This window comes from Notothenia coriiceps, unplaced genomic scaffold (assembly GCF_000735185.1).
Source record: "Notothenia coriiceps isolate Sejong01 unplaced genomic scaffold, NC01 NC01_scaffold00020659, whole genome shotgun sequence".
Taxonomy (NCBI): domain Eukaryota; kingdom Metazoa; phylum Chordata; class Actinopteri; order Perciformes; family Nototheniidae; genus Notothenia; species Notothenia coriiceps.
Window position 1 is genome coordinate 6,069 of NW_011353360.1, and position 14,057 is coordinate 20,125.

General features: G+C 39.2%; 2 protein-coding genes across 3 annotated transcripts in view; one reads left to right on the plus strand and one right to left on the minus strand.

Annotated features, from left to right (window-relative positions):
• Nucleotides 1-1,843: 1,843 nt before the first annotated feature.
• Nucleotides 1,844-7,298, minus strand: atp5f1c (ATP synthase F1 subunit gamma). Of its 2 annotated transcripts, XM_010779765.1 has the most exons (9): nucleotides 7,199-7,298; nucleotides 6,624-6,658; nucleotides 5,612-5,743; nucleotides 5,308-5,512; nucleotides 4,327-4,470; nucleotides 4,113-4,177; nucleotides 3,564-3,719; nucleotides 2,328-2,424; nucleotides 1,844-1,979 (listed from the first exon to the last, which is right to left on the minus strand). In XM_010779765.1, exons 1-9 carry the CDS (start codon nucleotides 7,237-7,239, stop codon nucleotides 1,976-1,978), a joined length of 879 nt encoding a protein of 292 aa, XP_010778067.1. In that variant the 5' UTR covers nucleotides 7,240-7,298; the 3' UTR covers nucleotides 1,844-1,975. The 2 variants fall into 2 exon arrangements, with proteins under 2 accessions (XP_010778067.1, XP_010778068.1); XM_010779766.1 differs by lacking the exon at nucleotides 1,844-1,979 and having other exon boundaries at nucleotides 2,324-2,424; nucleotides 7,199-7,297.
• Nucleotides 7,299-7,942: 644 nt separating this feature from the next.
• kin (Kin17 DNA and RNA binding protein) overlaps nucleotides 7,943-14,057 on the plus strand; it is a 9,531-nt gene continuing 3,416 nt past the window's right edge. Inside the window, exons 1-9 of the mRNA XM_010779767.1 lie at nucleotides 7,943-8,200; nucleotides 8,280-8,374; nucleotides 8,458-8,501; nucleotides 8,584-8,706; nucleotides 9,430-9,614; nucleotides 9,722-9,770; nucleotides 9,846-9,897; nucleotides 10,306-10,426; nucleotides 10,508-10,633. Of these exons, the coding sequence (XP_010778069.1) occupies nucleotides 8,087-8,200; nucleotides 8,280-8,374; nucleotides 8,458-8,501; nucleotides 8,584-8,706; nucleotides 9,430-9,614; nucleotides 9,722-9,770; nucleotides 9,846-9,897; nucleotides 10,306-10,426; nucleotides 10,508-10,633 (909 nt within the window). The 5' untranslated portion in view covers nucleotides 7,943-8,086. The remainder of the gene's footprint in view (nucleotides 8,201-8,279; nucleotides 8,375-8,457; nucleotides 8,502-8,583; nucleotides 8,707-9,429; nucleotides 9,615-9,721; nucleotides 9,771-9,845; nucleotides 9,898-10,305; nucleotides 10,427-10,507; nucleotides 10,634-14,057) is intronic.

Below are 14,057 nucleotides of genomic sequence, written 5' to 3' on the forward strand. Positions count from 1 at the left end.
TGGTCTCACAGTGGAAAGCCCTATTTGACTACCATTGTAATCCATATTATGGCAAGAACCACTCAACTCAGTGAAGAGAAACGACCTACCGTCCATCGTTACTTTAAGAAATGAAGGCCAGTCGATCCGGAAAATGTCAAGAACTTTGAATTTGAGGATAAATTCAAAGTTCTTGACATTTTCCGGATCGACCATCGAACGCTATGATGAAACTGGCTCTCATGAGGACCACCCCAGGAAAGGCAGAGCAAGAGTTACCACATCATGGATAAATACACAAGAGTTACTGGTAACGCAAATTAAAGCACCTCAGATTAGAGCCCACATAAATTATCACAGAGCTCAAGTAGACAAATATTGTGATGGGGGGGTGATGTATTCAGAATTCAAGGCACACTTAACCAGCATGGCTACCACAGCATTCTGCAGTAGTCAGCAAAAATATAAATCATATTCTGGATTTTTTAACACTTTTTTGTTTACTAGATAATTCCATATGTGTTCTTTTATAGTTTTGATGTCTTCAGTGTAAATCTACAATGTAGAAAACATTTAAATAAATAAAAAAACATCGAATGAGAAGGTGCCCAAACTCTTGACTGGTAGTGTATATGTAAAAAAAACATCAGAACAAAAGACAGTATAGGATTTTGAAAAAAGTATAGTATGGTATGCCCAAAAATCAGAACAAATGACAACGTTTTTTATGTAAAAAAAAGTCCTACTTTAGTATGTTAAAAATGTATTTGAAAACAACATTGTATAATATGTGGAAAAATGAGAAAAAACAACATAGTATGTATGTCGAAAAAAAAGTAATATTTAAGTAATAGTATGTCAAATAGAACGACACTAATATAGAATGTTGAAAAAAGAGAAAAAACGACACACTGTACTGTATGTCGGAAACTTGTGTAGAGAACTTACTTTTTATATATGGATATAAACTATTATACAAACTTCACATTTTAGATAAGGGTCCACCCTTATATAACATTTTTACTTTTTTGATGATGTTCCCCCCTTGTGTCTATAACTAGGTTTTATGATAAGAGGATGAGTCTTAAATAAAACATTTTTTAAATAAGGGTCACCCCTTAATTCCAGAACTAACTTTGTACATAAAGATCCCCCTTATATAAATTATACTTTTTTGATAAGGGTTAGCCCCTTATGTTCGGTATCATTTTTTAATCAGGGTCCCCCCTTGTATAAAATGTACCTTTTTTTATAAGAGTCCCATATATATATATATATTTATATATATAATTTAGTTAAAATATTTTCGACACGTCTTTTTTCTAGTATTTTCAATATAGTATGTCGAAAATATGATATAGTGTAGTAGTAAAAACGACTGTCTAGTATGTCATCAATGAGAAAAAACTACATAGTATAGCAAGACGAAAAATATGAAAACAACATTTGTGTCGTGTTTGAAGTGTTCTTGAGTAAATATTGCTTGTGTGCGTCACACTTTTTACAATTAAAGCAACTCGGCAAAACACGAAAAATACTTCTTAAGTCAGGAACTCCCAAAACACTTGTCATTGGCTTCACATATATTCAGTGAATAGTTGTTGGTCTCTTTCATGCCAGATTCCATCCTCTGTATTTTTACACAGCTGATAATTATAATATCCAGAGTTGTAACTGTATTTCTATCTAAAGAAATGTCATAACGGAAACATATACAATTGATAATCTAAGACAATGCCTTTTAAAATTGTAATCAAGTCCCATGTTGCGAGGAAGAGTTCCATTAATGTGATGCCTCAACATATACATTTTCAGTAATCAGCATTTATTGTGAGGAAAGACATACGGGGACTGATGAAAAGCATGATGGTTCTGTAAGAGGTTTATTTTTCTCCATATATTTTACAAATAGAAGCACACATGTTCATAGACTCTGGACGACACGTCTGAAGTTCTTTGAAGAGCTATAGGTAATGGGAACGAAGATCCTGCCCGTTTATCTGCAAAGAAAGAAATTGAAGTAAGAACACAAACAGCAAGAACTCAGCTAGGGGAACTCGGAGGGATACTAAAAACCACACTATACCGTCTAGACTATTTCTAATGTTATGTGCACACATTTCTACATGAGAAGCTGTTCACACTTGCCAACCAGTAAAGCTTACTTTACAGCCTACAATGTAACCTCCGCTTTTAACACATCAGTTCCTTAGTTCAGCAAAGGGTTAGAAGACGAATGACAAAAGGTTCATTATAACCATTAGATTGTGAAAAGTTAGTAGAGTGGTGGAAAAAGTGTTGAGTCACTGAGGTGAAATCTGCAAATGTAAAAGAGAAAATGTACTTACAGAGCGGCAGCTCCAGAGATGATCTCGATGAGCTCCTTGGTGATGACCGCTTGTCGGGTACGGTTGAAGGTGAGGGTCAGCTTGTCAATCATCTCAGCTGAAAGGAGAGAATAACATCCATCACATCAAAATATAAAACTTTATTGTGAAAGAGTGAAATCCTAAAGCATAACCCGGTACTGAACATTCGTTTCAAACAAGCAGGACAAGATGTGAAAAGTCATGACAATATATAGGTCCAAAACCCTGTTTCCTACAGTTAAATGAAGGAAAAGGATTACTGTAATTTTCGGACTATAAGCCGCGCCTTTTTTCCCATTTTTCGACGCTGCGGCTTATATAACGGTGCGGATAATCTATGGATTTTTACAGCTAACGGCCACTAGGGGACCTCCTAAATCTATGGATTTTACAGGTTACAGTCCACCACCTTTAACTCTATGGGCTCTATGGCCGGTCCGCGCCCCCCACCTTTAAGCGGCGGGCTCCAGCAGGAAAAGCTGGAGGCCGGAAAAGAGTGAGACAGGTAGCGCGCAAAAGTAAAAGTGGAAGCGAGAGTGGTACGAGAGACAGAACGAGAGCAAGACAGACAGACATTACGAGAGCGAGACAGTTTGTCCCCGTACCACTGGTTGAAAACCGCTGCTGTAGATCACTGCCGGTACGTGCGCTGGGAGCGCACCGTTTAAGTTTGAAAGTTGAAAAGTTTGTGTGTCTGAAACGCTATGTGATACAGTACAGTTTACACAGCACAGTACATGTTCTGTAGCTACTATTGCACTAAATGGTAACACTTGAATACGTTATGCAACTTGTTTGTTGAAATGTTAATAAATGGGAGCTTCCTCAAACAGCCCTCTCTTTCCCGACAATCCCCTCTGTGCACGAACCCTTACATATGGTAATTAAACATTAAAACACCTGCGGCTTATAGTCCAGTGCGGCTTATATATGTACACATCATTCAGTTTAGCTGCTGCGGCTTATATTCAGGTGCACCTTATAGTCCGAAAATTACGGTACATTAAAACAGAATTAGGGAAATGTGGCCTAATATTCTGATTCCGGCTCTGAAACGAGTGTATTTGCTTCTTTTCTTCGCCAGACATCAGTGTAAAGATTTTACAGCACAAAGATGACCAAATATAACAAGACGGCACATCGTCAGCACATCCTATTCCTACAAATTCTCTATATGCCCTGTTGTCTATGTAGACAGAGGAAGTGAAGTCTCACAGGCGTTCTTGCTGGCGCTGTCCATGGCGGTCATCCTGGCGCTCTGCTCGGCGGTGGTGGATTCCTTCATGGCCATGTAGATGATGTTGACCATGGCAAACTCCTGGTAGTTCCTCAGCACGTCAGCATCAATGTCATCATAGACGCTCATGCTCTCTGTGGGAGGAAGGAACACACACGTTCAGGATATATCTGTAGGAGACACTTCAGGATCTCTGCATACCGTTTGATAAATATAGTATGTTCAAGTTTATCAGAAATATTGTTTCAAAAAAGTCATAGTTTAGAATTACGAAGAGCGTCATAGTATGTCAGGAAAAAAAGAAAATACATTGTATAGTATGTGGACATTTAAAAAAAAAAGTCCTACTATAGTATGTTGAAAAAAAAAAGTATAGTATTGTATCGTCATAGTATTGCATGTCAAAAAATATAAAAATGTCATATTAAAGAGGGTCGAAATATAATGTGGCGGATGTCATTGTATCATGTCTAAAGAAATATAAAAGCCATCGTAAAGTCATAGTAAAAAATAAAAATAAACTTTACCTGCATTACCAACAGTTTCTGGGGAAAACAGAGGCTTCGACTCCGTCTTGTAAGAGATAACAGACCTGCATCAGAGAAATTGGGAGATTTAATCTATAAATATAATACAGTATTTTAAAACAATTCAAACTCTGCTTGCTCATCTCTAAACCTTTTTTTACACAAATCCAAATAAAGAAAATACATTTTTTTTTTAAAAAGGTGTGCATCGTACTTGAATCGGTTGAAGACGACAGAGGCCTTGTCAAATTCGTATCCCAGGTTGAGCACCTCGGTGGCGACCACTGAGGCGTCTCCAAAGCTGGGGGGCTTGCGGCCGACCTCCTTGCAGCTCAGCAGGATGTGCTTTCCATGAGTTCTGATGAGGAACAACAGGTATTATTTACACAATAAAACAATCGTTACTTGATCTACATTTTTCATTTTCTGCTAAATATGAATTGGTAAAAGATCCATGAAGGTTTGAACCATTCTTAATCGTTTCATTCCCATTACCACATGTTAAAGTTGCACTAGAGAACTTCTTTGCTTTAATGTATAATATTTGTTGATTGCACTGTGTAATGTCTAAAGAAAGATACAACTTTTAGCATTGTCATTTGTTCGACATAAGCCTCACTTGACAATGCAAAGGTCTGCCACAAGGTCGCGTAGTCCTGGGGAAATGGAGGCTCAGTTACCAGCTAATGCTGTTTTTCTGCCTTTTAAATAAGGACATGTTATGCTTATTTGTGTTATTTTATAGTAAATATATTTGTTTTTAAAGCTTCAAATTAAGACACCACCTTGGACTTTGAGAAACTAGGGTGCAAACTTAGCACTATTTTCTAACCTTTTATTTGCAAACGACCTAATTTCGATGTAGTGAAACTGAGCCATTTATCGTTTCACCCAAGCAATTCAAAGTTCAAAAATGAACTTTGATATTAACTGTAACATAAGAACAAATGGAAATGTATACTTTTAAAGTGTCCATTAAAAACATTGACGACAGGGAAGCAACAGTTCATCTTATTTTCCATTATCTTTGCAACATTCTGAACCATCAGAGCCTGAGTCTCCAGCTCAATATCACCAATGTTTTGCTGCTGATAAACAAAGTAATTAGCTAAACATCTGCTCAGAAACGCCCAACACCGGACATGACTTGTGTTTTTCATCAATGTAATAAATGAATGAACATTTCCATTGGTACCTTTTCAGCAGGGCTCTCAGCTTGTCTCCCACGTTGATCACCATGACCTCCGTGCTAGGGCCAGAAAGGGCGATCTGGCTCTTGATGAACCTGCCCACGTTAGAGTGGACGGCGCCGCAGAGTCCACGGTCAGAACTCACACCAATGATCAGATGCTTGTTGACCTTCTCTTCGGCTACTTGGATGTCGGCCTTCTCGTAAAGGGCTGGGGAGCAGAGAGGATGTTTAATCCAGGGATATAGATGAGTTAAATCCTAATCACGAGGAGTTTAAAATAACACTAAGGAGGCCAGGTGTAACGTACCCAGAGCACCAGCACCGTAGACCCTGGATGGCTTCAGCGCCCTCTCAGCACGAGCATACTTGGCAGCGGCCACCATCTTCATGGACTTGGTGATTTTCTGGATGTTCTTGATGGACTTCAACCGAATGGTGACTAGAGAATAGAGGATACAAGTGTCTGATTAACACATATTTTAAAAAAGGTACTTAAACATACCAACTATTACAGACAGTTGAAGCTTTAATCATCACATTTAAATGTATACCATTACATTTAAAAATTGTATTTATATAGCCCATTTATAACCCAACATATTATAACATCACAATATACATTTGTCTCTAAAAAAAAAAGAGCTTTAAAAGTTTCTAAAGATAAACAAACATTAATGAATTAAATAAATACAAAAACGACATGGACACTCCATCAACGCAATTATGTGAATATATAATACAAGTTTATAGAATTAATTTATGCAAAGTGCAAATAATGTATAAAGTCACATTATTTATTATACCCGTTGCTTATATGACCTTAGACTGAAAGACACAAAAATACCAGAAAGTTTCATTTCAAATATATATATTTTTGTTGTTGTTGAACACAGGCAATATTTAGTGAATCACTAGTATTTGGTAAACAATTTAGCATGTTCAAGTTGTTTAATGTTTGCAATATACAAGTTGTGCTCCAGGTGCCTGCACAATAACCTTCAACAAAAATAGACCGCAGTGAGCATCGTCTTGTAATGATCCTCTTAGCTCGAAAGTCAATATAATGCATGTGAAGCATTTCATTTGTCAAATAAAATATATGAATACAGTGTTTGGCATGTCGTGTCTTACAGCCAATGGGCGAATCCATGTAAATAATTGTAAAATTAGAGAATAGAAATGGTCATTTCCAGAATAGCGTGGCCGAGATTATTCCTATTATGCATCAGGCGTGTTATCATTAGAAGATTATAGTGTGTAACATGTTGTTTAGCTGTTGTCTTTACATATTTACAGGAGTAGTTTACTAAAGTACTTACTGTCCTTCAAGGTAGCCATGTTCCTGACCTGCCCACTGTGAACAGAACAAGTGTATTTAAGCTGTTGCTGAAAGCATTGTCAACATGATTAATAACAACATACATACAAAGAGTAACTGTTATCATAGATTGATTCAAACTGAAACGTTTGGGACATTTATTTGGCTGCTTGCTAACGCTGCAAGTGTGCTAGCAGTGGTTAGCTTGGATTCGATGCACTAATAAGCTTAGATAGTAAACACTTTTGCTGAGACTGTGTCTCGCATGAAGGAAATAAACATTTCTGAGAAATGTATGTGTGAAACGCTAACTCGTTGCAAGTGTTTTTGCACAATGTTGGAATGTTTAAACTAGTAAATGTCAGCTTAGCTAGCATTAGCTTGTCTGAACTGTGCAGCACACCACTGTCATTCATTAGCCGCGGCCTCCACGTTAGCATGTCCTTGCATTCAAAACCTGCATTTATCACAGACTTGAAGTTTCACAATTCCTCTAATCACACATCACATGTAGAACATACAATGAACATAGAATCAAATACTGATGTGAAATTGTTTAAACAGCTTTGACATTACCATTGTGGGGAGAACACCAACGCGCTGGTCCTGGCGAACATGGTTACTGCTATGAAGGTCAGACACACAGAACTGCGCAAGCGTAAACTGAAGGTAAAATGGAAGAATGATGCCTTCATGGACTGCCAGCAACATCCGGTAGAATGCGTTCCACACGGTTCCACACCTATTTTTAGAGATGGAAGAAATATTTGGATAACTTACTTAAAATAGAAGAATAAAGTAACAATGCGACACTGTAGAATAGTTATATGGTAGAGAGTACAATTAATAATTAATAGAATCATGAGGGTGCATAACAAATTATCGATCTGTAAAAGAACAAGAAATCAAATATGCAATAAATAAATACACAGAAAAATATTTACAAAGAAATGTGAAAAAACAATTGAAAAGGCTTATTATTATTATTATTATAATAATAATAATAATATATCCCCTAATCATTTTGTTTTCCCCTAATCATGTATATATCCAAGTTGTAATTATTGTTGCATTATTATGTCCATCAATTTACAGTTGCAATCGGTAAAGGTGGGTCTCAGTTTGATTACTATATTAACTGCTGTGAATCTATAACAACACGATTTGATTTATATGTTGTATTTATTATCTAAATTGGCAAAGTCACCAAATTACAGAAGTGGTGTGAAAAGTACGACAGTTCACGTTGAGATGCAGTGGAGTCTAAGTAGTCCCTGAACGCAGCTTCAGTTGTCGCGTGACTTCAGTGTTAAACGAGAGGTTATGACGGTAACACGCGGAAACTGTTTACGTTAGCGGCTAGTGGTTGTCGATAATTTAGCCACGGTTTGTCCGTTTTAGCGTTATTAACAGGTTATTAATCGACAATTAGCGGGTGTTTTATGGTTAGTATTGCTGCTCAGAATGGGGAAAGCGGATTTTCTCTCCCCAAAGGCGATAGGCAACCGGATAAAATCCAAAGGTCTCCAAAAGTTGAGATGGTATTGCCAGATGTGTCAGAAACAATGCCGAGATGAGGTAAAACACCGTGCTTTTAGTGTAATATTTAGAAGTTATTTCAACATATTCAACCTATTTTGTATTTCATTCGTTCCAGAATGGCTTCAAATGCCACTGCATGTCCGAGTCCCACCAGAGGCAGCTTCTGCTGGCCTCAGAAGACCCAAACAAATTCATGGACTACTTCTCCGAGTAAGTTCTTTTGAATGTAAATGTAGAATGTTAATGTTGTTCTTCATATGGTTGGAGTTAATTCCTGCTCCCTATCCTCCCAGTGAGTTCAAAAACGAATTCCTGGAGCTGTTAAGGAGACGTTTTGGTGAGTCCTGAATCCACTCAGACTATCCAGAAGTTTGGAGCTTTTTACTGTAAGAAAACTGATCACATTTATTCTGTTTTAGGGACCAAGCGAGTGCACAACAACATCATCTACAATGAATACATCAACGACAGAGAGCACGTTCACATGAACTCCACACAGTGGGAGACTCTCACTGACTTCACCAAGTGGGTGGGCAGAGAAGGTAAACTCTCCTGAAATGTGGTTCAACATGCACAGACACAAATCACAAATATTTATGAAGGAAACGTTCCCTTTCAGACAAAAAGATCTATAACAAGTTCCATAATTACAGAGCAGAACGAACTGACAGTGGAATAACTATTTACTTTTATGTTTACACCACAATACCCAATTCAAATTCCTCGTACGTGTCAACCTACCTGGTAATAAACCTGTTTCTGATTTTGAACTACAGATCTCTAACGTTTCGTGCTACCATTTTGTATCGTTCAACACTATTTTGATGTCAAAATCTGTCCATAGACCGAAATGTAAACACATGGCACAAGTATTCAAAACCACCATTGTGATAGTTCCCGCTGCAGTAGTCTTTTTTTTCAAGAAAACACACTAACAGACTCAAATGTCAAAACAATTATAAAAAATGTAAGCAAATGATCAATGAACCTATTAATAAAGAACATTAGGCGCAATCTTGGCTCATAATATAACTACATAACAAGGCTGTTTACCAAACGACCATAAAAACAACATGAGAATTATGTAACTGTGTATTAACAAAACTTTCAAAATGATCTGTCTTGTTAAACAAATCATGGAAATTATTTTGGTACCAATTTCTTACCACCTTTTGGACATGAGTCACAATACAGGTACAAGGACTGCTACATTAAAAGGGGACTCTTTTAAATGTGTAATAATTAGTCGATGATGTTACTGGTAGGTTTCTGCAAGGTGGACGAGACTCCCAAAGGCTGGTACATCCAGTACATCGACCGCGACCCGGAGACCATCCGCCGACAAGAGGAGCAGGCGAGGAAGAAAAAGCAGGACCTGGACGACGAAGAGAGGAGCGCCAAGTTCATCGAGGAGCAGGTCCGCAGAGGCCGGGGCGACAAGGAGGAAGAGGTGAGGACCAGAGAGGACGCACTCAGCTTCACACAGGCTCAATTCTGCTTTATGAAAATCAATGCAGTTGAGATTTGACATTTGTGTTCCTGTATTCTAATCTTTAGGAAACCCCAGTTTTCACAGAGCTGAAACGTGAGAGTGAAGAAGAAAAAGGTTAGTTCTATTTTTTCCATCAGTTAAATGTCGTTAATGCATTTCTTGTCACTCACCCTTACGTTTTTTCTACAGTTGCTTTCAACCTGGGCGCTTCCTCATCTGTAGCCGGTCCTTCTAAATCAAGGTAAAGATATCTTTGCATGTTGCTTCATCTGCTGCCTTTTTTTACGTAATCACGGTATAATGAAAGAAATTATACTTTTTTTTTATTTTACTGTAAATAACTAATTTATTTTATATTTTCTTCAATAGTTAAGTTAATTTTAAAATATACGTATTGTTGCCCCTTGTTTTATCCTTTTTAAAAAGGTTTATTACTTTGTATTAATATTTGTGTTTATTCTTAACACAGGTTTCTACTTAATAAATATTAGGAAAATAGATAATTACCTATGTAAATGTGTCCTTAAAATGTCCTTAAATCTGCATTAAAACCATGTTCATTGTATGCCTTGGAAAAAAAATGCTTCTCAATTATCAAGCAAGTCTTATTTAATAATATTATCTGAAACTGTTTGTGTCTCCTTTTTAGTTCTGCTCTGGGTGCGAGTGCCCTCAAAGCAGCCGCATCATCGTCAGCCAAGAGAAAAGACACGAGTGCAGACACCAGAGGGGAGAAGAAGAAGAAATCTGCTCTGGAGGAGATTATGGAGGTAGAGGGGATGATCTACTGGTATGTTCTACTAATGTGTCTGTGTTTACATTGAGACGTTATATTCATGCTGTTTGTTCAGATGGAGGAGAAGAAGAAGAAGAAGCAGTCGGTCAGATTGGATTTCTGGCTGCAGCCAAACATCGTGGTCAAAGTCGTCACAAAGAGACTTGGAGAGAAGTACCACAAGAAGAAGGCGATCATCATGGTAAAAAACGCTTTGCATTTATCTTTGTGAGAGTATGTTTGTGTGCCTCGGGATCAGAGGCCTGTACCACGAAGCAGGTTCAACCTAACCTGGATATGTTTGAGTTAGCCGGTTGGCCTAATCCAAAACATACGCGCTCTCGCTACACGGTACTACGACGCGGGTTATCAAGTGGATCGCTCAAGCCAGCCGTGTCCTATCTAGTTAGGTGCGCGTTCACATGAAAGGGGTGGTATTTGGAGCATTCGACCAATCACAAACATGGAGAAGCGTACTGACAGCGCAGCGTCATACTTCCTGAATGAAAAGTGAACTTTAATATTAGTCAAATATGAAGAAGTTAAACTTTAAACATCCATGACTTAAACACTTTATCCAGGATCAAAGCCACATAGCTGCACCTGCAAGGTGAATACAGCTGGTAACAGAATAAGTGTTTGAATGCGTACATTAACAGGTTTATGATATCACTGCCCCGTCTAAGACACGATCTGACTTTAATTACATTTGTCTCGAGTGTTTCGTCAACTTAATGTGTTGCTTAAAATAATACTTCTGCATACAGTATGTGACACTGTGAGTGTTGCACGGCCAGATACGGCTCAGCTGACTCAGATAAGGAAATACATTATGATGTGATATGAATGATAATGGGACACATCGACGTCTGCACTCACAGAGCCGCGGACTGTAGGCTACGTAATGTTACTTTGATCCGGTTACTTATGTTGTGGCAGATATTTGATTAAGCTTTCTTAACATAATAGTATAATAGTTATAATAGTTATAATAGTCCGATTGCTCTGAAGATGGGAGGTGATATTCTATTCATTTTCACGTTCACAGTCGGTGATTTTGGCCGGCCGTCTTTCCTGCAACGGCAGTTTAAACTGTATTTCCTCCGCACGCACTGAGTTGATCTCTTATCCTGGAACCTATCCTGCTTCGGAGCACAGACTAGGTTCCAGGATAAGTCACCATGGAGATCTAGCCCGCTAAAAAGTGAACCAGCTTCGTAGTACCGGAAGTCCCAGAAGTTATCTTGCTAAACGAAAATCCTCCTTCGTAGTATACCCCCCTGGTCTAGTTAGCTGAATATATCAGTGCGTGTGTGCGCGTTACCTGATGTCTCTGCCCACAGATGTCACAGTGTGGTCCCACTGGGGGTCCGGTGGCTGAAGAATACTTCATACTGAAATCAGAGCAGAGTCAGATGAACTACACACAGGCAGCAGGAACAACTAACAGACTATAACTCATGGGAAACATCAGAGTGTCGTTGGTACAGTGTGAGGGGTCTTCTTACTGTTTCCCGTTGGTGGTCCTCCGGCCCATCCTCTGCAGGTGGAAGGAGCCGCAGCCCACACAGTTATACACCAGAGCCTGTTTACTGAGAAGGAGAAGGAGACGAGTGTTAGACTGTGTTTAACTGCTGACTACAGCTAATCATTTCAATGTGAGCATGTATGCTAGTAAATGTACACATACGAGTGTTTGACCAGCTGTTTGAATAGGGTACAGGTACGTCAGAGAGACTGTTTTTTTGTTTAAAGAGCAACTTGCAGGGTTTTTTTATTTTTTACTACCTTTATGCTTAACCTTGCCTGAAAATTACAATTAAAAATGTTAATGCAGGATTTGATATGTTTACACATAAGGGCAGGAATTCAGAGGGAAAGGAGCCGTTTTGAGTTCTGCTTTTTAGCGTCATATTACGTCACATGGGGGAGTCAACTTTCTCGGACTCGTTCTCTGCCCAATCCGTGGTAGTAGTTTGTAGTTGGTTTGAGCGGTTGTGATTTAGTGAGCTGGTATTTTTTCGGTAATTTTACATTGCATTTCACCATTTGTAATCATGATGAGCTGGTATTTGTGCAGGTTGCACAAACTCCAGCCTGTCAGGACATCGAGTCCACAGTTTCCCTCACGGGAAAAGGACCGGAGCTAGCGTTCGTTCCTGGGTGCGTTGTGCATCCACCTCCCTGCAGCACATACTCTCCACAGCTTTATCAGGAAACCGTATTACATCTCTTCCCCCCCACTTGCATAGAATTTACAAAGGTAGAATCCGTACTATATTTCGTGAACAAAGCATTGACTTCTTTACGTTTATATGTGAATATTTGCTTGCAGTTGGTAGTTCGTAGCCTCGTCTATACAAAGTACGCCTGAATAACTAAAACTTTGTTAGCAGACGAACGGGAAAGTTTTTAATCGTGTTAAGTAATACGTTTGGAACCTTTTCAGCAGAGTCGTGAGGAGGACGGATTACGTTTCCTTTACGTGACATACAAACCAAACTACAATAGCAGACCTCACGCGTTTTTCCTCCCGAAGACGGCGGCTAATGATGAGAGGGCTACGAGAAAAGACAAGGTCATACTTTTGCGTTGACTCGTCCTGTCAAAAACGAAAAGTCGGGGTACCCATATGACAAAAAAGCATCGTGCGTCCTCGCCTATGCTGAACAACACTTTTCATTGTATGTTAAGATATGGAGGTACCATTATGCGAGTCGTATAGTGGCCGATTCTTGTTAGTCTAACGAACTAAAACTGAAGCCAGGCAAAATATTTCTCTTATATGCGTGTCACTGTAGACCACAACAAAATCATTCTTTAATAAGTGAAGGCGTATTTTTCGAGGCGTCACTGGAGGCGCACACTGCATTGTACCCCCTCTCGCCGGCCAGATGCATACTTATTTAGTAACCTAGTGTTACGATCAAATACTGGTCTCCACTTTTATATATAAGCTTACGGTATACTAATATTAATACTCGCACGATCCGCAGGTTCTCTGGCCTCGTCTGGTCCTTAATCTTTTTATTGTCGGTAGCCTCTCTTTACCTCGACACAGCACACCTCTTGTCTCGCTACAGAACCACTCACCTGGCCTGCATGGTACAATCGATTGCAGTCAGTGTAGTGTTGTAACATTTCATATCGATAGTATATAGGTCGATATTGATTCATCTGTTAACTATTATATCATTGCAATGATCCGTCCTGACAACTATGACTAGGGTATTGTCTTTGATTACGCGTTCATAGTCGCATAGAGCGCAACATGGATTACGTGAGTGTGATTGCCACGACCATGGCCGTCCTCTCTGGCTCTCTATGCCGACTTATGAACTGCTAGACCGCCTCTTTCCAACACCTCGGAGGCAAGCTAGTACGCAACAACCGAACTACTTCGTCCACACATACAGCCCCTCCCACGTGTCGACTAACGTTGCGTCCCTCACCCCAACTCTGGTTCCCTCGGTCCTCACTGTCTGTGGTCACGTGTGGTATGTGTGCTGTCCCCTTTGTGTGTTTGTGTTTCCTCTGCCGTACCTCGTCATGTCGGTGGTGTCGCATGGATTGACGTGAGGTGTGCTCAGAATGTCACGGCACATGGCCTCCCCTCTCCTCTCGTC

Coding starts and splice junctions, on each gene's coding strand:
- atp5f1c (XM_010779765.1), bottom strand. CDS start 7,239: ATGTTCGCCAGGACCAGCGCGTTGGTGTTCTCCCCACAATG. Junction 5,513..5,611: donor CTACGGTGCTGGTGCTCTGG/GTACGTTACACC, acceptor TCTGCTCCCCAG/CCCTTTACGAGAAGGCCGAC. Junction 2,425..3,563: donor CAGCGCCAGCAAGAACGCCT/GTGAGACTTCAC, acceptor CTCTCCTTTCAG/CTGAGATGATTGACAAGCTG.